The sequence below is a fragment of the Saccopteryx leptura genome, chromosome 2 (assembly GCF_036850995.1).
Source record: "Saccopteryx leptura isolate mSacLep1 chromosome 2, mSacLep1_pri_phased_curated, whole genome shotgun sequence".
In the NCBI taxonomy this organism is placed as follows: domain Eukaryota; kingdom Metazoa; phylum Chordata; class Mammalia; order Chiroptera; family Emballonuridae; genus Saccopteryx; species Saccopteryx leptura.
The window spans coordinates 158,786,453-158,811,830 of NC_089504.1; the positions used below are offsets into that span (position 1 = coordinate 158,786,453).

Genomic DNA, 25,378 nt, shown 5'->3' on the forward strand with positions numbered 1-25,378 from the left:
TCAATGTTCCTCTGTCTCTCTCACTCCTTCTCACTAAAATTAATTAAAAAATTAAAAAGGTAAAAATGTTCAACACACTTCACAAAAGATATTTTAAAAAGCTAAAAAAAGCACATGAAAAGATGTTCATCATTAGTTGTTAGGAATATAAAATTTAAGCCACAATGAGACACACCTACACTCAGATAATCCAAAAACTCAAAATTATCAAATGTAGGTAAGAGTATGAAGCAACTAGAACTTTCCCAATGCCCTGGCCAAATAGTTTGGTTGGTTAGAACATCGTCCTAATGTGCAAAGATTGCGGTTCAGTACCCAGTTAGGGCATGTATAAGAAGAAATCAACATCTCAGCCTAAAATCAAACAATATATTTAAAAAAAATTTTTTTTGCCCACTCATTGATGGTGGGAGCATTAAATGGCACAAGTATTTTGGAAGAGTTTGGCAGGTTTTGTTTTTTTTTTTAGATTTTATTTATTCATTATAGAGAGGGGAGAGAGAGAGAGAGAAGGGGGGAAGAGCAGGAAGCATCAACTCCCATATGTGCCTCGACCAGGCAAGCCCAGGATTTTGAACCGGCAACCTCAGCGTTTCCAGGTTGACGCTTTATCCACTGCGCCACCACAGGTCAGGCGAGTTTGGCAGTTTTTAATAAAGTTGAATATACAGCCATTTATTCCTATCACCCAGGCTACATGAAAGCATAATATTCACAAGAAGCCTTGTACAGAAATGTTCATCATAGCTTTATTCACAATGGCTGATAGTTGGAGGTATCTCAAATGTCCACCCACATAGGTCACTGAACAAACTCTATAGTTATGACCATATGATGGAATACAACTCAGCCATAAAAATGAACAAAATACAAATGAAATTATATGAATGAAATCTCATAAACATTATGCTACGCAAAATATATCAGACAGAAGAGTATGTACATACTATATATGATTTATGTGAAATATTAGAAAAGATAAAACTAATTTATAGTAACAGATCAACAGCTGCGTAGTACAGGGATAAGGTATCGGGAATAAATGCAAAATGGCACAAGGGAACTTCTGTTGGATGATGGAAATGTTCTTTACCCTGATTATGGTGATACACTGTGTGAATACACGTATATTTGTTAAAACTCGTCAAGTTAAAATTGTGTGTGTTATAATGCATGTAAATTATACCTCAATAAAGTTGATTAAAATGTCACTCATTCATTCATTATTTAAATACAGACACCTTGTTTTATTGCATTGCACAGATACTGTTGTTTACAAATTAAAAGTGTTAGTAATCCTGTGTCGCAGTCGATCACTGCCATATTTTCCAACAGTATTCGCTCTTTTTAGCAATAAAGTATTTTTTAATTAGAATATGTACTTTTATAAAGACATAATGCTATTGTACACTTAACAGACTACAATACAGTGTAAACATAACTTTTACATGCACTAGGAAACCAAAAAAATTCATGTGACTTGCTTTATCACATTTGCTTTATTGCAGAGATCCAGAACTTAACACACTCAATATCCTATATTCCTTTTTTGCTTTGCATATAACAGACATTTGAGTTTAAGGAATAAAAATCATAATACAAAACATTCCTGAGATTCAAATATGAATCAATACACTTAGTAGGAAGAAAGTACGACCCTGATTCATAAAGATAAAAAATTTCTTATTGTCACTGAGTAATTTACTCAGCACCTACTTACCATATGCCAAGATGGTATGAACTACAAGGAAAGACAGAAATACAGAACAGAGAGAAACCCGTATGTAACTGCCTGGAATAATGACAAGATGTTTAAACTTACGTTGTTAGCAAGAACGCCCCATCACCACATCTTTCCAGAGCCTTTCGTGCAGGAGGTTTTGCTGCAAATTCTACAAAACCTTTTCCTGTAGCTCTACCGCGATCATCCACAACCACAACGGCTTTCTCTACTGGACCAAACTGGGAAAATGCTTGCTCCAGAAGCTCATTGGAAACAACTGGAGAAAGGTTCTTGACAGTTAGGGCTGCTCCATGTGTAGCAAAACGAATTCGGAGGGGTCTGCTCTTCAATATGGTGCCATCCAGCTCTGCTTTTGCAATTTCAGCCAATGTTCTGGATTCCTTTTTAGGAGGAAAAATCACTTTTTAAAAATAACAGCAACATAAAAATTTAAAATAGTGGGGGTTTTCTAGGTAGACTAGCTGGGCAGCTTTTGGAAATGACTAATAGAATCATTTTTTTTTCATGTCTTTCAATTTTGGTATCACATGCATTTTATTAATTATTCAAAGGTAAGTAATTTTAAACATTCTAAGTAGAAAGTCCCAACTCTAATACCCTATTAAAAGCCATCACTTAGCCTGACCAGGCGGTGGTGCATAGAGCATCGGACTGGGTCGCAAAGTATTCACATTTGAAACCTTGAGGCTATAGCCGGCTTGAGCACGGGCTCATCCAGTTGAGCAAGGGGTCACTTGCTCTGCTGTTGCCCCCTGGTCAAGGCACATATAAGAAAGGAACCAGTGAACAACTAAGGTGCCACAACAAAGAATTAATGCTTCTCATCTCTCTCCCTTCCTGTCTGTCCCAATCTGTCCCTCTCTCTGTCACCAAAAAAGAAAAAAAGGAAAAAACCATCACTTAGCCTGACTGGTAGTGGAGCAGTGGACAGAGCACCAATTTGGGACACTGAGGTTCCAGGTTCAAAACCCAGAGGTTTCTGGCTTGAGCACAGGCTCATCCTGCTTGAGCACAAGTTCACCAGCTTGAGAGCAGGATCATCAACATGATCCCAAGGTCGCTAGCTTGAGCAAGGGGTCACTGGCTTGGGTGAAGTCCCCACACCCAAGGCACATACGAGAAGCAAACAATGAACAACTAAAGTGGACCAACAAGTTGATGCTATTCTCTCTCCCTTCCTGTCTCTCGCTCAAAAAATTTTTAATTAAATTTTTTTATTTAAAAGCCATCCCTTAGATTATCTGCTCATAAATCACAAACTACTAAATATTCTAAGCAGTATCTTTTTAAAAATCTCCTACATATATTAAAAGAAATACATAATTACTTTTGAGACCAAGTACTAGTTGCTAAAATTACTGAAAACAAAATTCTCTTTGCCCTTCATGTTTTTGATATTTATTCCTATCTTAATAAAACAACCCATCTACCTCTCCAACGTCAGACAAATCCCCTTTCCTTTGTATTTCGATTTCCCTTTTATATTATCTGTGAAAACTGCTATCAGATGTTGGAAATCACTTCTCCAGAAATACTTTCATGGGCTACACATTTCTCACCATTATATTGGAGAAGCGTACACACGCGCGAGCGCGCGCGCACGCACACACACACACACACACACACACACACACTCTCCTGGACTATAAGAGTTCTCTCCATTTTATAGAGAAACAAGTATACATGCACTTATAAACTAAAAGGTATGTTTACTGCTGAAACCATTAAGATGAGATATTCCTTTTTGAAGAAATGAAAGCTGGTATAGAAAAAAGGCATCTAAAACAATGAACAACAAACTGGCAAATTTAATAATACAGATATGTTCCTTTTCTTTCTTTTTATTGATTGATTGATTGATTGATTGATTGATTGGCTTTTTGAGAGAGGGGGGAGAGAGTCAGAAACATTTTGTTTCTGCATGTGCCCTGACTAGGTATTGAACCAGCATTCTTTGTGTATTAGGACAACACTTGAACCAACTGAGCTATCCAACCAGGGCATGTTCTCTTTCTTTGTGTTGAGAACTCTCCAGAGAGACCTAAAGAGGTTTTAATGCATTTGCAAAAAAACAGTATAAATATACTGTTTTATAAAAGAAGTTTTAGGGTCACAAGAGCTTCTTCATTCAATCCCTATAATGTTCACAACAGCTTTAAATTACTACACTTATGCAAAAATCAATCTACAGAATTATTACAAAGACAAATAAATCTAACATTTGTATAAATGTTCAAAATGGCCACTTTGTTTCTTTACTCTTTTTTTCCCTCAGCAAGTAAAAGCATTTTTTTTGGGTGTGTAGGAATAAAGTCAGGGAAAAAGGGACTTTGGAAACAGATTCGGGGACTAGCCAGGGACAAGCTGCCACTGCCCTACTGCTTTCCTGATTGTTAAGTCTTGTGGGGTCCCTTGGAGCTTAGGAGAAAAGGAGAGGCAAGAAAAACACTCCTGGGGGTAAGAGGAAAAGGACAAGGGGGAAGGTGCAGGCATGCTCTTTGGGCAGGAAGAATGCTGTTTTTTCCTCTTAATAGTACTAGCAAATATTTAATGAGTATCTAACTAAGAATAAGTATTATGTACCTAATACGTCACACAATCCAACAACTTTGAAAGGCAGATTTAGGAACGAAGTCTTGAATTAAAATGTTAATAGGTATAATTGGAAATAGGAAGGAACATGAGGAAATTTCACAGGATGATGGTATGTTCTATATCTTGAGAGGAGTTTGAGTTAAAACAGATAAATGTTACTGCCTAAAATCACCAAATCATACACTTAAAAGTTGTGCATTTCACTGTACATAGATTTCAAATACCGCCTGACCAGGTGGTGGCGCAGTGGATAAAGCATCTACCTGGGACACTGAGGACCCAGGTTTGAAACCCCGAGGTCATCAGCTTGAGCATGAGCTCAACAGCTTGAGTGCAGGGTCACCAGCTTGAGCATGGGATCATAAACATGACCCCATAGTCGCTCAATTGAGCAAGGGACACTGGCTCAACTGAAGCACCACCACTGCCAACCCCCATCAAGGCACATATGAGAAAGCATCAATGAACATCTTAAGTGATGCAACTAAGAGTTGATGCTTCTCATCTCTCCCCCTTCTGGTCTATCTCTGGCTCTCTTGCTTGCTTAAAAAAAAACAAGATTTCAAATACCTTAAAAAATAACACTGGACTATAATTAACAATAAGCATGCTGGAGTATTTATGAGTCATAAATTGATAAATGGAGAGAGATGAACAGATAGGTAAAAAAACATATAGCAACACTTAACTATGGAATCTAGGCGGTGGGTATATGCACATTCTTTTTTTGTGTGTGTATGAAAGAGAGAGGGACGGATAGGAACAGACAGGAAGGGAGAGAGACGAGAAGCATCAATTTTTCGTTGCGGCACTTAGTTCAATGATTGCTTTCTCATATGTGCCTTGATGGCGGGGGGGGGGGGGGGGCTACAGCAGACCAAGTGACCCCTTGCTCAAACCAGATGAGCCTGAGCTCAAGCTGGCAACCTCAGGATTTCGAAGCTGGGTCCCGTGTCGCACTTCGACACTCTATCCACTGCACCACCGCCTGGTCAGGCTACACATTCATTTTTATCACAAATCTTTTATAATAAAATGTTTGGCCCTGGCTGGATAGCTCAGTTGGTTAGACTTAGAGCATCCTCCTTAAGCACAGAGGTTGCCGGTTCAATCCCCTGTAAGGGCACATACAGGAATAGATATATGTTCCTGTTTCTGTCTCTCTCTCTCTCTTCTCCCCCTTCCTCTCTATAGGATCAGGATAATAAAAATTTATAAAATGTTCAGGGATGGGAGGACAGATAGCATGGTGAGGACACTATAAAACTAAAGAGTGTTTCTAGTGGAAATCAACTCTTTATATTCAGAGACATTCACCATGACATATTTTTCAAGGAAAACAACAAATCTCAATTTTTGTTAAAGTAATTTTTTACCATTAGCCCAAGTAAAATGTTTATGCTGTCAGGAATTTTCAATGCCATAATCCTTTTTGAAAGTTTAAACTGTTCATGGTTTTAAATGGTTCTATATCAGGATTTATTAACCTCAGCACCGCTGACATTATGGCCAAGATAATTCTTGTTGAGCTGTCCTGTGCATTGTAGTATGTTTATGTCAGTAGAACCACCTCCCAGTAATGATAACCAAAATTGTCTTCAGACACTGTCACGTGTCCCCTGAGAAGCAAATCTACCCCATTTGAGAACCACTGCACTAAATGTATACTGAGGTATCTATAATCAATCAAAAATATGTATTTGAATTGAAACCAAAGATTTCTTTCCTTCCTGCCTCAGAATAACTCTTACCAAGCAGTTCTTATATGCCAGCCATTAATTATACCACACGTGTGTGTATATACACACACACATTTTTTAAATTTTATTTTTATTGATTTTAGAGAAAGGCCTGACCAGGCGGTGGCGCAGTGGATAGAGCGTCGGACTGGGATGCAGAGGACCCGGGTTCGAGACCACGAGGTTGCCAGCTTGAGCGCGGGCTCATCTGGTTTGAGGAAAAGCCCACCAGCTTGAACCCAAGGTCGCTGCCTCCAGCAAGAGGTTACTCAGTCTGCTGAAGGCCCGCGGTCAAGGCACATATGAGAAAGCAATCAATGGACAACTAAGGTGTTGCAACGCGCAATGATTTTAGAGAAAGAGGAAGACAGACACTCAGAGAGACAGACTGGGAGAAAGAGATATCGATTTGTTCCCCTTATTTATACATTCATTGGTGGACTCTTTTTTTTTTTTTAATGTATTTTTCTGAAGCTGGAAACGGGGAGAGACAGACAGACTCCCGCATGCGCCGGACCGGGATCCACCCGGCACGCCCACCAGGGGGCGATGCTCTGCCCATCCGGGGCGTCGCTCTGTTGCGACCAGAGCCGCTCTAGCGCCTGGGGCAGAGGCCAAGGAGCCATCCTCAGCGCCCGGGCCATCTTTGCTCCAATGGAGCCTTGGCTGCGGGAGGGGAAGAGAGAGACAGAGAGGAAGGAGGTGGGGGGGTGGAGAAGCAAATGGGCGCTTCTCCTATGTGCCCTGGCCGAGAATCAAACCCGGGTCCCCGCATGCCAGGCCGACGCTCTACCGCTGAGCCAACCGGCCAGGGCCCATTGGTGGACTCTTGTATGTGCCCTGACATGGGATGAAACTTGCAATCTTGGTGTACTGAGATGACACTCTAACCAACTGAGCTTATCCTCATCAATTGTCTTATGAAGTAGGTTCTGATACTATCCCTACTTCACACATGTAGAAACAGGCTTAGAGATGTTGAAGTAACTTGCTCAAGATCATACACAGCAAATACTGATTTGAATCTATACAAAATTCACAATCTCCAATAAACCATAAATCCCACCATCTAGCTGATGTCCCTGCATCACTCTGCATAAAAAGCAAACTATAGGTTCTTAACTGATATGAATACAAAAATAAAATATAATAAAAATAACAAAAACTGTCTACCCAAGATAGAAACTGCACAAAATAGGCTCAAATAATTACCGCAGGGCTCTTTCCAAAGCACATGACATTTCTTTCACTGTTTATTAGTAGTTTAAATTCCCCACTGCAAGAGTACTAAGTTCATATAAGGAAATCCACTGATGCAAAAAGGAAACAGCCTTCAAGTCAATCAATGGAAAATGGTTTAAATAGCTTGCAGTACCATTCAAACTGTGAAATACTGTCAGTAAAAAGAATATAATGACACAAAAAGATGTCAAAGATATAATAAATGAAAATTCAAATCACAGTACAATGTGTATAGAATGGTTTGATTTTCATGGAAAAAATACACAAAGCTTAATAGCATTCACTTTTAGTAAGTGTATTAGGGGAGAAAAAATCTTTCGTCTGATCAGGTGGTAGCGCAGTGAATAAAGCGTCGGCCTGGAACACTGAGGACCCAAGTTCGAAATCCTGAGGTATAGTTGGCTTGAGCTTGGGATCATAGATATGATGATCTAGTCCAGGCGATCCCAAACTACGGCCCACGGGCCACAATTTGGCCCCCTAAGGCCATTTATCCAGCTCCGGCTGCACTTCCAGAAGGGGCAACTCTCTCATTGGTGGTCAGTGAGAGGAGCACTGTATGTGGGAGCCCTCCAATGGTCTGAGGGACAGTGAGCTGGCCCCCTGTGTAAAAAGTTTGGGGACCTCTGCGAAGCCCATTCCAGCAGTCACTGGCTCAGCTGGAGCCCCCTGGTCAAGGCACATATGAGAAAGCAATCAATGAACAATTAAGTTGCCGCAACAAAGAATTGATGCTTCTCATCTCTCTCCATTCCTGTTTGTTCCTGTCTCTCTCTCTCTTAAAAAAATAAAATAAAATTTTCTTCCACTAGTGTAAAATTATAGTTAAGAGAACTTCTGGGTCTGGCTGGTTGGTGCAGTGGTAGAGCGTCAGCTTCATGTGTGGATGCCCTGGATCCAATTCCCATCCAGGGCACACAGGAGAAGTGCCCATCTGCTTCTTCATCCCGCCCCCTCTCACTTCTGTCTCTCTCTTCCCTCTTGCAGCCATGGCTCGATTAGAGCGAGTTGGCCCCAGGAGCTGAAGATGGTTCCATGGCCTCCACCACAGGTGCTGGGAAGAGCCTGATTGCTGAGCAACAGAGAAATGCCCCAGATTGGCAGAATATCGCCCCCTAATGGGCTTGCCAGGTGAATCCCAGTCAGGGGTATCTGCCTCTCCTCCTCTCACTGAATAAACAAAAAAATAATAAAAATGGAAGGGAGGGAGGGAGGGAGGGAAAGAGAAGGGGGGAGGGAAAGGGGAGGGGAGGGGAGGGGAGGGAAAGGGGAGGGGAGGGGAGGGAAAGGGGAGGGGAGGGGAGGGGAGGGGAGGGGAGGGGAGGGGAGGGGAGGGGAGGGGAAGGGAGGGGAGGGGAGGGGAGGGGAGGGGAGGGGAGGGGAGGAAAGAGAAAAGACAAGACCTGTGCTGGTCCAGTGAATAAAGCATCGACCTGGAATGCTGAGGTTGCCAGTGCAAAACCCTGGGCTTGCCTGACCTGTGGTGGCGCAGTGGATAAAGCGTCGACCTGGAAATGCTGAGGTCGCCGGTTCAAAACCCTGGGCTTGCTTGGTCAAGGCACATATGGGAGTTGATGCTTCCAGCTCCTCCCCCCTTCTCTCTCTCTCTCTGTCTCTCTCTCTCCTCTCTGTCTCTCCTCTCTAAAATGAATAAATAAAATTTAAAAAAAGCTGTAGTAAAAAAAATAAATAAATAAACCAAACCTGGGCTTGTCTGGTCAAGGCACATACAGAAAGCAACGAGTTGATGCTTCCCACTCTAACCCCTGATTCTCTCCCTCCCTCTAAGGAAAAAAAAAAATCAATAAATAAAATCTTTAAATAAATAAATAAATACATACATAAAAAGCATAAGGGGTGGGGGTTTAGTTTCCCATAACTAAATAAAATTATTTCTAATTCTTTAAGAAGAACAATGGTTCTCAGACTTAGCATCAGGATAATGTCCAAAGCCCTGGACAGGTGGCTCCATGGATAAGATACCAACCCTGCTCACCAGAGGTCAGTTTGACCCTCAGTGAGGGAATGTATGAAAAGCAATCAATAAGTACACAACTAAATGCAACTAAGTGAAACAAGTTGATGCTTTTCTATTTCCCTCCCTCTGTCTTCCTCTCCCTTCCTATCTCTCTCTTACCAATGAAAAAAAATTTTTAAATTAGTAATAACAATACCCAAGATTGCTGGGCCCCAATCCCAAAATTTGACTTAGTAGATATGCAAAAGGACCTTAGAATTTGCATTTCCAACAAATTCCCAGTTAACTGATCATTGAGATGAGAAAACTTCTGAAATGATATAAGGTCAGCATTGCTAGCATGAAAAATAGGGAAAAAATACTTAAGTGGCATGGCTCACATAAGGAAGAGATCTGAAGCTGTTGAACAGGGACCACACTTCTATGAATCACTGCTCCAGAAATTTGGTTTACTAAAGTTAAAAAAGTAGGCCCTGGCCAGTTTGCTCAGTAGTAGAGCATCAACCTGGCGTGAGGAAGTCTGGGTTCGATTCCCCGCTAGGGCACACAGGAGAAGCGCCCCTCTGCTTCTCCACCCCTCCCCCTCTCCTTCCTCTCTGTTTCTCTTTTCCCCTCCCACAGCCAAGGCTCCTTTGGAGCAAAGTTGGCCTAGACACTGAGGATGGCTCCATGGCCTCTACCTCTGGCACTGGAATGGCTCCAGATGGGCAGAGCATCGCCCCCTAGTGGGCTTGCTGGATAGACCTCAGTCAGCACATGCGGGAGTCTCTCTGCCTCCCCACTTCTCACTTCAGAAAAAAAAATGGGATAGACTGAATAAGTGCAGAAACCGAATTCAAGTGAAAGTAATAACAGCTTTTCTTAAATTTCCAATGAGCTGAGGATTTTAATAGTCAGATATTGAGCATATTTGGGGGAGGGGTCAGAAAGAGAGAGGAGAGGAGCGGAGCAGGAAGCATCAACTCCCATAGGTGCTTTGACCAGGCAAGATTAGGGTTTCTTTTTCTTTCTTGAGATTTTATTTATTCGCTTTTAGAAGAGAGAAAAAGAGAGAGAAGGCGTAAGGAGTAGGATATATCAACTCCCTCATGTGCCTTGACCAAGCAAGCCTAGGGTTTCATACAAGTGACCTCAGAGTTTCCAGGTCAGTGCTTTATCCACTGCGCCACCACAGGTCAGGCAGTAACATCTTTTTTAAAATTATTATTTATTGATTTTAGTGAGAGGCAGGGAGAGAGAGATAGGAACATTGATCTGTTCCTGTATGTGCCCTGACCGGGGATCAAACTGACAATTTTTGTGCTTCAGGACAATGCTCTAACCAACTGAGCTATCTGGCCACGGCAGGCAGTAACTGCTTTAACTATATTAAAATAGCTTTAAAATGCACTACAACATTTAAAAAAAATTTTTTTTTTAGCGGGAGAAACAGAGACAGCGAAAGACAAAAAGAGATAGAGAGACAGGAAGGGAGAGAGATGAGAAGCATCAATTCTTTGTTGTCGTTCCTTTAATTGTTCATTGATTGCTTTCTCATACATGCCTTGATGGGGGTTGCCTCTCCAGCAGAGTGAGTGACCCCTTGTTTAAGCCAGCAACCTTGGGGTCATGTCTATGATCCCACAGTCAAGCCGGGTAAGCCCGCACTCAAGCTAGCGAACTTGGGGTTTCGAACCTGGGTCTTCTGCATCCCGGTCCTATGCTCTATTCACTGCGCCAATGCCTGGTCAGGCTGAAACATACTCCAAATTTTGAGTTAATTTTTCCACTGTAAATTAGCAGTAACCTGTCAAAACCTAAAAAGTAGCTTTTAGGTCTAAAACGTCCAAAATACACACAATGTACCAGGGGCTCAAACTATGGATTAGGACCTCATATAGAAATTCCACTTAAATTCTTTTCCCTACCATTACATACTAGTAATGCTGTCCCTATACTATCTCAAAATATTGTCTCATTTTGTCAATTAATTACAAAACTACAGCTTTAAATCTAAAAAAAGTATTTGCATTTTAAAAATTACTAAACAGGTAAAAACTATTTCTAAAAACACAAATCAGACAATACTATCACTATTTTAAAGCCTCAATACCATTAATTACATTCAAATCAGGCATACACTCCATGATTTTCCTAAGGAGAAAAGATACAAAATAGCTGAGAAATATTTAAAGCTTTTAAATTTACCTATTAGTCACAGAACTCCGATGTAAAAGTAAAGTTATCCATAAAGTCAAATTTGGTAAACTAAATTCTAACTTCAGATTGAAATCCCCAAGAAGATAACAGCAGCTATTCACACCTCCCCATTTTATAACCTCCAAAATTTTTTTTAAATAAAGAAAAGCAATGAGCTGTGCTATCCAATGTAGTACCCATTAGCCACATGTGGCTATTTAATAAGAATAAATTTTAAAATTCAACTCTTCAGCCACATTTCAGTTACTGAAAAATCACATATCTAGTGGTTACTATAGTATATTACACAGCACAGACACAAAGCATTTTCATTACTGCATAAAGTTCTATTGTACAGAACTAATATACTAAAGAAAGAAGAATTATTAGCTTTAAAGATAGAAAATAAAAACGTTTTTCCATGTCAATAAAATGTTCATCGGCTTATTTTAAAATTTAAGGCTTCCAAAAAAGACAAATGCTATCCCTTCCATTCTTCCAGAATGTGAACTTCAGAATAGAGTCGGACGGCCCTGGCCTCAGAGCTAAGTTGGTGAGCGCCATCCTGAAATACCAAGGTTGCAGTTGTTCCCCCATTAGGGGGAAGCGACCAATGAATGCACAATTAAGTGGGACAACAAATGAATGCTTCTCCCCCCACACACATCCCAGCGCGTCTCTCTCCCTTCCTCGAACACCAATTTTTTTTCAAAAATAGAAAGTAGGCACAAATTCTGCAGGCTACTGAATAACTTTCTAACATTTATGTTAAAAAGGAGTAAAACAGTATACTAATATTAAAATGTGTAAGTAAGTCAAGCCTGCGGTGGCGCAGTGGATAAAGCATTGACCTAGAACGCCGAGGTCGCCCGTTCAAAACCCTGGGCTTGCTTGATCAAGGCACATTATGGGAGTTGATGCTTCCTGCTCCTCACACCTACCTAAAATAAACAAAATCTTTAAAATAATAAAGTGTGTAAGTAAAATAGTATATAATTTCAAAACATGAAAACCTCCCGAATATGGGGGAGGGGCACATTAGACACAATAATTCAGCCCCATCCCAATACTGCGAAATGTAGGCTAAATAGGGCTGCGCTGAGAAGCCAGGCGAGCCGAGAAATAATGGGATTTACCGTCAAATACTTGTAGGTCTGGTGGAAGCCAAAGAGACTATGTGAGTAATTTTGAAAGAAGCAAGTCGGCTGAGTGGGCCTTCAGGCCCAATGAGACTTTCAGTCAGAACTGAGCTCCCATCCCCAATTCCTATCCCATTCATTACCCTTCCACCCCTTCTGCCTGGACTCGGTGTTCCCACACCGCTGGCTCCCGGTACCAATACCCACAGCCAGCTGGGCAGGGTTAGCCATCAGCAAGGAGGCCGGGAGGCGCCCGCCGCATACTCACCAGGCGGATGAAGCCGAAGCCGCGGTCGCGGTTGATGAAGACCTCGCTGGGCTCCCCGTAGCGCACGAAGAGCCGCTTGAAGTCCTCCTCCGTGATGTCGGTGGGCAGGTTGCCCACGAAGAGGCGGCAGCGCTGCGTGTACGTCTTCTCGCCCGGCTTGAGGAAGCTCTTGATGTCGATGGTGAAGCCCACCTCCTCGTCCAGGCGCTCCTCCGCGGGCGCAGGCGCGGGCGCGGGCTCTCCAGCCAGCGCGAGCGCCATGGCAGCCGCCGGCTCGCTCTCGCCAGTCGACGATTCGAGAGCGCGCAGGCGGGCCGGGTTTTTCTCAATACGGACTTGCTTCAAGTTTCCCCTCAACATCATCGGAGGGCTTGGCTTCAGACCCGGGGGCCAACCCTAAAGATGAGTCTGTGGCTCCGGGTCTCCCTATGGAGACAGGACTGGGAAGGAGAAAGCCAAAGAAGACACAGGTCTCCAGGACAGCAACCTGCTCGATCCACGCCCGCGGAGGCTATACGTTCAAAATGGCGCTGCCTCCAGCCGCAGTTGGAAGAGACGCCGACTCCAAGCACGCCTTTACGCAAGCGCCGGCGGAAGAGCCAACGCGCCTGCGCAGTCTAGGCGCCAGCGCACCTGAACAAGCATGCGCCTGCGCACAGCATTATCAGTGTTCCGTACGATGATTCCTCCTAGCTCGGATGCAGTTTCCCAGCCCCCTAAAATAGCAGGGACTTTTAGCTGATTCTATGGGAAGAATTGTGCGACGTGAGCAGCAGGGTGTGAAAATACAATATTCTTATAAATACCCGGCTAAATTTTCAGTGACCGTGGGAAAATGAAAACCTGCATATTTAATACACAGAGCTGAATAACAGGTTATTTCCCAGTAACTGAAACCAGTAAAAATACATTTATGCCTGTTTTAAGAGCAAGGTTTTTTTTTTATATTTCCCAATGAGACACTCCAGTTCTATAAAATAAGTGTGCCTATGAAAATAGTACAACCAGGCCCATAACTACTAGGACCTACCTATTCTATAGCAAGCATCCACAAACATTTTCTATAAAAGGCCTGATTGCAAGTATATACTACTCACAAAAATTAGGGGATATTGCAAAATGAATATGAAGCAATAAAATATCCCCTAATTTCTATGAGCAGTATATATTTTAAGATCTGAGAGCCATGCAGTGTCTACCAGGCTAGCCAGTGCTGCCCAGTATGGCTCCTGGTACATGGTAAATCTTCAATGAGTGTTAAGAAATGAACACTCGGGTCCTGGCGGGTTGGCTCAGTGGTAGAGCATCGGCCTGGCGTGCAGAAGTCCTGGGTTCGATTCCCGGCCAGGGCACACAGGAGAAGCGCCCATTTGCTTCTCCACCCCTACCCCTCTCCTTCCTCTCTGTCTCTCTCTTCCCCTCCTGCAGTCAAGGCTCCACTGGAGCAAAGTTGGCCCAGTGCTGAGGATGGCTCTGTGGCCTCTGCCTCAGGCGCTAGAGTGGCTCTGGTCGCAACAGAGCGACGCCCTGGATGGGCAGAGCATCGCCCCCTGGTGGGCGTGCTGGGTGGATCCCGGTCGGGCACATGTGGGAGTCTGTCTGACTGCCTCCCCGTTTCTGGCTTTGGAAAAATACAAAAAAAAAAGAAAGAAATGAACACTCTGCAAAACAGTTCAACCATTTCTCATGAACTTAAACACAGAATAACTTTAATACAGCAAACCTATCCCTAACTATTTAGCCAAGTTAAATAAAAACTTGTGTCCACACAAACACCTATATGCAAATGTTTATAGGTGCTTTAGTTATAATCAGCAAAACAATGGAAAGAACCTAAATATCCAACTGGTGAATGAATCAATAATGATTCATTCACATAAAAAGATATACTACGGGCCAGGTGGGATAGATCTATAGGTTAGAGTACCCTCTGGAAGCACAGAAGTTGCTGGTTCAATGCCGGTCGGGCACATACAGGAACAGATTGATATTCCTGTCTATAAGGCCAGTCGGTCGCCCCCATGGCCATGCAGGTTCTCACTGGATACGGACAAACGGTAAAAGAACTGTGGAGCCAAAAAATGGTGGGCCATTCCATTTATTAAAGTATCATAACAGCAGACAAGCAAACAGGCAGGGAAGACCACTTCCCTTTCTCTTAGGGCTCCTAAATCCCAACCTCCTCTCCAGTTCCACAACTCGGGCCAACCTTCAGACTCACTCTCCAGACACACCCTCTGGATTCCCAGGCCCTCATCAACCCTAGCACTTTCCAGCAAAACAGGCTGGTTGGAAATACCGCTTCTCAGGCAAACAATAGCAAACACTCGCCCTTCCCCAAGGAGGCAGGTAATGCACAATTTGCAATCTGCCGCTGCTGAGGGCAAGCACCCACAGCCTTCCATAGACTAGTCACACATGGCGCTGCCCCAATAAAAGCAAGCAAACCTAAAACATACTTCTTACAGTGGCACAGCAGATAGAACGTTGCACAGCAGATAAAGCGTTGGATGGAGGCCCTGGCTGGTTGGCTCAGTGGTAGAGCGTCGGCCTGCCGTGCAGAAGTCCCGGGTTTGATTCCCGGCCAGGGCACACAGGAGAAGCGCCCATCTGCTTCTCCACCCCTCCCCCCTCCTTCCTCTCTCTCTCTTCCCCTCCTGCAGCCAAGGCTCCATTGGAGCAAAGATGGCCCGAGCGCTGGGGATGGCTCCTTGGCCTCTGCCTCAGGCGCTAGAGTGGCTCTGGTCGCAACAGAGCGACGCCCGGGAGGGGCAGAGCATCGCCCCCTGGTGGGCAGAGCATCGCCCCCTGGTGGGCGTGCCGGGTGGATCCCGGTCGGGCGCATGTGGGAGTCTGTCTGACTGTCTCTTCCTGTTTCTAGCTTCAGAAAGATACAAAAAAAAAAAAAAAAAAAAATCATTTTTCAGAGATTGCGTATAACTGCTGTTTGTACCTTTCTTCACATAAACTTGCTTCTTAATTGGCCCTCTGGTCACCTCCAGAGACAAATAAGACATCCTAAAGCAGGACATTTTCATTTTGTGTTGTTGATGATTTCAGTTATACATTACAGGTTTAATGCATGGTGTGTTATTTTTTATATTTTTATTTTTTTGAAGAAAAAAAAAAAGCGTTGGATGGGACACAGAGTAACCAGATTCAAAACCCCGAGGTAGACGGCTGACTTGAGCATGGGATCAGACACATGACCACATGGTCATTGGCTTAAGCCCAAAGGTCGCTGGCTTGAAGCCCAAGGTGGTTGGCTCAAGCAAGGGGTCAATCGCTCTGCTGTAGCCCCCTGGTCAAGGCACATATGAGAAAGCAATCAATGAACGAGTAAGGAGCTGCAATGAAGAATCGATGCTTCTCATCTCTCTCCCTTCTTATCCGTCTGTTCCTATCTGTCTCTTTCTGTCTCTGTCACAAAAAAACCCACCACGTGTTACAAACTTGTTTGCCCAACACTGTTTCTCCCTTCCTCTCTTGCTAAAATCAATAAATAAAAAGCAAAAATTAAAAAACATATATATATGTATACACTACACAATACAAAATAAACTACCAAGCCTAACCAGGTGATGGCATAGTGCAGAGCATCAACCTGGGACACTGAGGTCCTAGGTTCAAAATCCCCAGGTTGCAGGCTTGAGCACAGGTTCATGAAGCTTGAGCACAGGTCACTCATCTGAGTGCAGGATCATTGACAAGACCCTATGGTTGCTGGCTTGAAACCAAAGGTCACAGGTTCATCCAGCTTGAGCACAGGTCACTCATCTGAGTGCAGGATCATTGACAAGACCCTATGGTTGCTGGCTTGAAACCAAAGGTCGCGGGCTTGCGCCCAAGGTCACTGATTTGAGCAAGGGGTCACTGGCTCAGCTAAAGCCCACCCCTCCATCCCCTTCAAGGCAGTATGAGAAAGCAATAATGAACAACTAAGGTGCCACAACTGAGTTGATCCTTCTCATCTCTCACCCTTCATGTCTATCTTTCTCTCTCTTTCTCTCTCTCTCTCTCTAGCTAAACAAATAAAAAACTACTGATACAGACAGCAAAAGTGTGGCTCAAAAAACTTTGCCTGATCAGGCGGTGGTGCAGTGGATAGAGCATCGGACTGGGATACAGAGGACCCACGTTCGAGATCCCAAGGTCGCCAGCTTAAGCAAGGGATTACTCGGTCTGCTGTAGCCCCACGGTCAATTCTTCGTTGCGGCATCTTAATTGTTCATTGATTGCTTTCTTGTGTGTCTTGACCAGGGTTGGGGTGGGGGGGGGGAAGAGAGGGGGAGGGGTGGCTGCAGTCGAGCCAGTGACCCCTTGCTCAAGCCAGCGACCGTTGGGCACAAGTCCATGACCATGGGGTCATGTCTATGATCCCACACTCAAACCAGCAACATTGTGCTCAAGCCGTATGAGCCCACACTCAAATTGTTGACCTCGGGGTTTCAAACTTGGGTCCTCTGCATCCCAAAACGATGTTCTATTCACTGCATGCAAGGTAGTTCTCTGGCATGGCAGCTCCTGCTCCATTTTTTTTTTTTAATTGAGAGGCAGAGGCAGACAGACTCCTGCCTCTGCCTCAACTGGGATCCACCCAGCAAGCCCAATAGGGGGTGATGTTCTGCCCATCTGGGGCCATTGCTCTGTTGCTCAGCAAGAAACAAACCCAAACAAACAAAAAACTAAGTTATTCCCCTGCGTAGCAATACTTACTTTATTCATCTCCTGAATTTAGTTGATTTTTCCTTCAGTATTTTATTATGAAAAACTTCATACATACCAACAAGTTGAAAAAAATTTACAGTGAACACAGATAAATTCTTTTGAATTGTTCACATTTAACTCATTAGTACATTTAGTTTTTGGGGTTTTTTTTTTTTGTGACAGAGACAGAGACAGAGAGTGGGATAGATAGGGACAAACAGGAAGGGAGACGGGAGAAGAAAAGCATCAATTCTTCGTTGCGGCACCTTAGTTGCTCACTGGTTGCTTTCTCATGTGTGTCTTGACTGGGGGAGGGGGGGGGGCTACAGCAAACTTAGTGATCCCTTCCTCCAGCCAGCGATCTTGGGCTCAAGCTGGTGAGCCTTGCTCAAACCAGATGAGCCCATGCTGAAGCTGGCAACATTGGGGTCTCGAACCTGGGTCCTCCATATCCCAGTCCGACACTATCCACTGCGCCACTGCCTGGTCAAGCTACACATGAAGTTTTTATGGTGCTAGATGGATGTGCAATATGCCAAAGAATTGAAAAAACTTAAGGTGAAGATCTAATTTCATTTTCTCAATGGATAAATTAAATGACCTTATCAAATTATTATTTTTAGATTCTATTTATTCATTTTTAGAGAGAGGGGAGAGAGAGAGAGAGAGAGGAGGGGAGGAGCAGGAAGCATCGACTCCCATCTGTGCCTTGATCATGCAAGCCCAGCATTTCGAACCAAGGACCTCAGCATTCCAGATTCACGCTCCATCAACTGTGTCACCACAGGTCAGGCAACCTTACCAAATTATTTAAGTAGTCACTGCTTGATTTCATTGCTTTGCTCAGACACTCAATAGTCTAACATAATCATAAGAAATCCATCAATTAACTCTAACCTTTAATGAAATAATGAGCACATTAACCATTTGCTAAGGAACTTCAAAACAATGTTATATTTTAATACCCTTTTCAAAAAATTTGGGGAATAAAAACTAGGTGTCTTACACAATGATTGTAGACTTTTTTCTCGCATTTCCCACTTTTTCAGGCTTGTTGTCTTTGTGATCATTGTTTTGAACTTGTTACTGGTATATTACAATAAGTTATGTAACACCGGCCCTGGCCGGTTGGCTCAGTGTTAGAGCGTCGGCCTGGCGTGCAAGAGTCCCGGGTTCGATTCCCGGCCAGGGCACACAGGAGAAGCACCCATCTGTTTCTCCACCCTTCCCCCTCTCCTTCCTCTCTGTCTCTCTCTTCCTCTTCCGCAGCCAAGGCTCCACTGGAGCAAAGTTGGCCTGGGCGCTGAGGATGGCTCCATGGCCTCTGCCTCAGGCACTAGAATGGCTCTGGTTGCAACAGAGCAATGCCCCAGATAGGCAGAGCATTGCCCCCTGGTGGGCATGCCGGGTGGATCCTGGTCAGGCGCATGCGGGAGTCTGTCTGACTGCCTCCCCGTTTCCAACTTCAGAAAAATACAAAAAAAGAAAAAGAAAAAGTTATGTAATACCTTTATTTCAAATTTCGGCCCCAAAATTGAGGTGCATCTTGTACATGGGGGCATCTTATACATGGGGAAATATGGTATATCCTCTAGCCCAAGGGTAGTCAACCTTTTTTTTTTATAGGTGTATAAACTATTTATTTAACAGACAAGGCCTACAGATTTATTTCTTCTTGGACACACCCACAGTGTGACCCCAGCGGCCCGTAAATAGTCAACCTTTTTATACCTACCACCCACTTTTGTATCTCTGTTAGTAGTAAAATTTTCTAACTGCCCACCGGTTCCACAGTAATGGTGATTTATAAAGTAGGGAAGTAACTTTACTTTATAAAATTTATAAAGAAGAGTTACAGCAAGTTAAAGCATATAATAATTACTTACCAAGTACTTTATGTCAGATTTTCGCTAAGTTTGGCAGAATAAATCTTGATAAAACAACTTACTATAGTTAAATCTATCTTTTTATTTATACTTTGGTTGCTGTATTACTTACTGCCCACCATGAAAGCTGGAATGCCCACTAGTGGGCGATAGGGACCAGATTGACTACCACTGCTCTAGTCTGTAAGAGCACACTAAATTTTTAGAAACATCCCAAAAGCTCATTCAGATATAAGTCTGAAATACTCAAATGACTGTGTATAAAAAAAAACCCAAAAAACAAAATGGTTATAAATTAATGACAATGATTTCCCTAAGTGTCCCAGCACAGGCCTCATTGACAGTCAACAAGTACTATGAGTGCCATCCCCACCAACAAGAATGTGCCTTGGCCGGGTAGTTCAGCTGGAGCATAGTCCAGATACACCAAGGTTGTGATTTCGATCTCAAGTCAGGGCGTACATAAGAATCAACCAATGATGATATAAATAAGTGAAACAAACAAACAAAAAAATCAATGTTTTTCTCTCTCTTCCCTGTCCTCTCTTTCTCTAAAGATGAATAAATAATATTTTTTAAAAAAAGAAATAAAAAGAGCCTGACCTGTGGTGGCACAGTGGATAGAGCATTGACCTGGAACAGTGAGGTCGCTGGTTTGAAACCTGGGGCTTGCCTGGTCAAGACACATGCAAATGCTCCCTCTCTCTTCTACCCCTTTCTAAAATCAATAAATAAAATCTTAAAAAAAAAAAAAAAAAAAAAGAATGCAGCTTGTTCTGTTCATATGCCGATTTTGTTTCCTAGGAAAAACCTTGAGCCAAACTCAAGCATATATAAGAATTTAATATATGATAAAATTTGAATTGGAAACCGGAAACAACAGAATTACTAAGTATACAGTGGTGGGAACACTTATTGACCATCTGAGAAAATGAGATCTTTAATTCTCATGAGTATATCTCAGATATCAAGCAAGAAGTCTCCTTCAGAGGAAAAAAAATGCCAAAACAACTAAAGGTTACCTTAATATATTTTTATTTTCATACTTCTTATATTTATACAAACATAAAAATACTATATGCTTTATTCTTATAGTTCTCACATAACAATGAAAGCATTTACAAATTACAATGAAACCAATAAAATGTAGATTAGCAAATTTAAAAAATTTAAAATAACAAATGGTCCTGGCCAGTTAGCTCATTGGATAGAGCGCCAGCCCGACATGCAGAAGTCCCAGATTCAATTACTGGTCAGGGCACACATGAGAAGCAACCATCTGCTTCTCTTCCACTCTCTCTCGCTTTTCTCTTCTTTCCCCTCTTGCAGCCAGTGGCTCAACTGGTTTGAGCCTCAGCCCTGGGAGCTGAGGATATAGCTCAGTTGGTCTGAGCATCAGCCTCCCTGAAGATAGCTCAGTTCATTTGTGCATCCGCACCAGATTGAGGTTGCCCAGTGGATCCCGGTTGGGGTGTAAGCAGGGAGTCTGTTTCTCTATATCCCTTCCTCTCACTTAAAATAAAAATTTTAAATAAAAAGAAATAAAAAAATTAAATAACAGGCCCTGGCCGGTTGGCTCAGCAGTTGAGAATTGGGCCCGGCATGTGAAGACCCGGGTTCAATTTCCGGTCAAGAATAGGAGAAGCCTGGCCCTGGCCGGTTGGCTCAGCGGTAGAGCATCGGCCTAGCGTGCGGAGGACCCGGGTTTGATTCCCGGCCAGGGCACACAGGAGAAGCGCCCATTTGCTTCTCCACCCCTCCGCCGCGCTTTCCTCTCTGTCTCTCTCTTCCCCTCCCGCAGCCAAGGCTCCATTGGAGCAAAGACGGCCCGGGTGCTGGGGATGGCTCTGTGGCCTCTGCCTCAGGCGCTAGAGTGGCTCTGGTCGCAACATGGCGACGCCCAGGATGGGCGGAGCATCGCCCCCTGGTGGGCAGAGCATCGCCCCTGGTGGGCGGGCCAGGTGGATCCCGGTCGGGCGCATGCGGGAGTCTGACTGTCTCTCCCTGTTTCCAGCTTCAGAAAAATTAAAAACAAAACAACAACAACAACAACAACAACAAAAGAATAGGAGAAGCCTGACCTGTGGTGGCGCAGTGGATAAAGCGTCAACCTGGAAATGCTGAGGTTGCCGGTTCCAAACCCTGGGCTTGCCTGGTCAAGGCACATATGGGAGTTGATGCTTCCAGCTCCTACCCACCTTCTCTCTCTCTCCCTCTCTGTCTCTCTCTCCCTTTCTCTCTCCTCTCTAAAATGAATAAATAAAATTAAAAAAAAAAAAAAAAGAATAGGAGAAGCACCCATCAGCTTCTCTATCCTTCCCCCTCTCCTTTCTCTCTATCTCTCTCTTCCCCTCCTGCAGCCAAGGCTCCACTGGAGCAAAGTTGGCCCAGGCGCTGAGGGTGGCTCCATGGCCTCTGCCTCAGGTGCTAGAATGGCTTGGGTTGCAACAGAGCAATGCCCCAGATGGGCAGAGCAATGCCCCTGGTAGGCATGCTTGGTGGATCTCCGTCAGGTACATGCGGGAGTCTGTCTGCCTGCCTCCCCACTTCTCACTTCAGAAAAAAAGAAAACAAAAACAAACAGAAAAACCCCAAATGATGCTGTTTTGTTCAAATAAAATGATGTTTTTCCCCAAAGAAATAAACCACGAGTATTTGGTTTAATAGCAAAAGCTGCAGTTTCATATCACATTCTGTTCTTAAACTGCTTTTGAATATTTCTGCTTTAATAATAAAACTTGTTCACATAATTATCTTGTTTAAATTGTTATTAATAAATTTTTTCTCCTTCTTTCAAAGTAATCAGAACAGGAAATTAACCAAACCTTTCAAATGCTATTTTAAAAAGGTATGAATTGACTGAAAAAATTAACAATTGCTTTTATTGAAACCTACATTAATCACTATTGAATCCCACTAGCTTTAGAATTTGAAAAAGAAACATTCTTTATTAATTTACTATTATGCATATTGCTAATGAACTGCTGAGTTACTCTGTGTAGGAGCCTCACAACACAATGATATTGAGGTACTGCTCTCTTGAGTGAATAAAGGATCCTCTCAGGTATCTCAAATGTACAACAGCAGAACACCCTCACTGCTCTCATTCTCATGTACTCTGTGTTCTGCAGCTTCAACAGTTTTGTTTTTCCTCACATCAGATTTTAATTTTGAATATTTAACACTATTGTTGATGTGCATTTCACTATCTTCGTGTTTGCTAAGAATATGTGATAAATGTTGCCAATCTTTGCATCCATTCTCATTCTTTAGTTGATTTTTTCCTTCCCCAAAGAGTTTGCAATATAGACAAAACACAGAATCTTTTGAGGTTGAATAAAGTAACCAAGATCTAATGGTTTTTTCACCATTTGGAAGAATCCGTGTATAGTAAGTTTCTGAAAACTTCCTCCCTGTATTGTCCTTTGGAAAGTTAAAATTTCTTACTTGAGGTGGATCATTTTCAGCAAGAATGTCTCGTTGTTTAGTATTCAAAATTCGGGGCCATGTGCCTGGATCTGCAGAAAGCACAACTGGTTGAGTGGAGTCTTCTAATTTTTTCTCTTCCAGTTTCTCTTGAAATGTATCAGCTACAGTGGACACAGAAGCAGGTAAATTCACATCCTGTTTGTTCAGTAATGCACCTGTGCTGCACTCTGCTGACATCTGTGGCTCTGAAGTGTCTTTCTTTTTTTCCGGTATTCCCTCTATTTTCTCCAAAAGTGTGTTTAATGACCTATACAATTTTCTTTCATTTTCTTCTCTAAAAGCATTCTGTTTTCTGTTTTTTGATGTAGATATTTTTTTTGATCTTGTTTCCAGCATCTAGGGAAAAACAGATTATAATTCTATCTTAGAATTGATAACACTAAAAAAGTTCATGTATATACAAATGCCCAGTAAACAATGAAAAGATGTTCATCATTAGTCATCAAAGAAATACAAATTAAAACCATATTCCACTTCATACCTACTAGAATGGCCACAACAAAAAGGTGTGGCAAAGATGTGGAAAAGGGGAATCACACTAAGGTGATGGTAGGAATTTAAAATGGTGTAGCTGCCGCCTGACCTGTGATGGTGCAGTGGACAGAGCATCAACCTGGAATGGTTAGGTCAACGGTTTGATACCATGAGCTTGCCCAGTCAAGGCACAAATGAAAAGCGACTACTACGAGTTAAGGCCTCCCGCTCCTCCCCACATTCTTTCTTTCTCTCCTCTCTCTGAAAATCAAGAAATAAAGTCTTTAAAATGGTGTAGCTGCATGGAAAACAATCTGGAAATTCCTCAAGTTAAACCGAGTTACCATATGTCCCAGCAATGCCAAAATGAAAATGTACATCTACACAAAGACTTACACAGAATGTTCAAAGAAATATCATTCATAGTAGCCAAAAAGTAGAAATAATTCAAATTCATAACTGATGGATAAATTAAAATGAGGTATTACCCATACAATGGAACATTACTTGATAATAAAAAGTGAAGCAAACCTAAGTGGTGGCGCAGTGGATAGAGCTTCAACCTGGGATAGTGAGAACACTTTTCATAGCTCTCCCTTCCTGTCTCTCTCTCAAAATAAAAAAATAAAAAAAAAGAAAGAAAAAGAATTGTATCCTGACCAGGCAGTGGCACAGTGGATAGAGCATAGGCCTGGGATGCTGAGGACCCAGGGTCAAAACCTGGGCTTGCCTGGTCAAGGCACATATGGGAGTTCATGCTTCCTGCTCCCCCCCTTCTCTCTCTCTCTCTCTCTCCTCTCTAAAATGAATTTTAAAAAAATCTTTTTTTAAAAAAAGGACCCAGGTAAGAAACCCCAAGGTTCCCGACTTGAGTTTGTGATCTGGTTTGAGCGTGGGCTCACCAGCTTGAGCACGGGGTCACTGGCTTGAGCGTGAGATCATAAACATGATCCCATGGTTGTTGGCTTGAAACCCAAGGTCACTGGCTTGAGCCAATGTCACTTCCTTGAGCAAGGGGTAATTCGCTTTGCTACAGCCCCCTGGTCAAGGCACATATGAGAAAGCAATCAGTGAACAACTAAGGTGTCTCAACCATGAATTGAGGCTTCTTATCTCTCTCCTTTCCTGTCTGCCTATCCCTGTCTGTCATTCTCTCGCGCGCTAAAAAAGAAAAGAAAAGAAAAAGACTTGTAAAAACTTTAAGACCTAATATAGTTGTTAGAAATCTGAAGTTTATTAGATTATTTTGGCCATGTACTAATTTAAAAAGATAATCTATACTGTGTTTTTGCCATTTTTTAACTGTTTTCAGTGCTTTATTATAAGCCACATCCAATAGCTTTGTTAAATAAAAGATGTAATATATATTCTTTTAGAAAAGAATGGCCTGACCAGGTGATTGGCATAGCGGATAGAGCGTTGGCCTGGGACAATGAGGACCCAGGTTCAAAACCCCAAGGTTGCTGGCCGGAGCGTGGGCTCACCAGCTTGAGTGTGGGATCCTAGACATGACCCCAAAGGTTGCTGGCTTGAAGCCCAACAGTCGCTGGCTTGAGTCCAAGAGGTTACTTGGTCTGCTGGAGCCCCCTTATGCCCCCGGTCAAGGCGCATATGAGAAAGCAATCAATAAACAACGCTTCTCATTGCTCTCCTGTCTTGTCTGTCTTTTCCTGTCTGTCTGCCTGCCTACCTCTCTCTTGCTCCCAACCAGATAGCTTGGTTGATTAAAGCACCATACTAATAATACCCAAAGGTTTCAGTTTGCGACCTGGTTAGGACACATAGAGGAACATATTGATGTTTCTGTCTCTTTCTCTTCTCCCCTCTTCTTATTTTTCCAAAAATAAAAATAAAAAAGATGGAAAAGAACATAAACTTGCCTTCCTTGCAAAAACTTATAGCCAATGATGGTGTCTACTGTTCCCTCTGTTGTTCAATA

General features: G+C 42.9%; 2 protein-coding genes and 1 non-coding gene across 8 annotated transcripts in view; 1 reads left to right on the plus strand and 2 right to left on the minus strand.

Annotated features, from left to right (window-relative positions):
• Positions 1-13,427, minus strand: part of PSPC1 (paraspeckle component 1) — an 89,620-nt gene extending 76,193 nt beyond the window's left edge. Inside the window, exons 1-2 of the mRNA XM_066369137.1 lie at positions 12,884-13,427; positions 1,823-2,124 (exon numbers count right to left, since the gene is read on the minus strand). Coding sequence (XP_066225234.1) covers positions 1,823-2,124; positions 12,884-13,246 — 665 coding nt within the window. The 5' untranslated portion in view covers positions 13,247-13,427. The remainder of the gene's footprint in view (positions 1-1,822; positions 2,125-12,883) is intronic.
• A 1,972-nt stretch (positions 13,428-15,399) lies between these two features.
• Positions 15,400-15,475, plus strand: TRNAG-GCC (transfer RNA glycine (anticodon GCC)). The gene has a single exon. It is a non-coding gene; the product is annotated as a tRNA-Gly (tRNA).
• Positions 15,476-20,351: 4,876 nt separating this feature from the next.
• Positions 20,352-25,378, minus strand: part of ZMYM5 (zinc finger MYM-type containing 5) — a 58,202-nt gene continuing 53,175 nt past the window's right edge. For all 6 annotated transcript variants that reach the window (XM_066369115.1, XM_066369120.1, XM_066369119.1 and 3 more), the window contains 2 exons: positions 21,773-23,301; positions 20,352-21,122 (listed from right to left, as the gene is read on the minus strand). In XM_066369115.1, the coding sequence (XP_066225212.1) occupies positions 22,546-23,301 (756 nt within the window). In that variant the 3' untranslated portion in view covers positions 20,352-21,122; positions 21,773-22,545. The remainder of the gene's footprint in view (positions 21,123-21,772; positions 23,302-25,378) is intronic.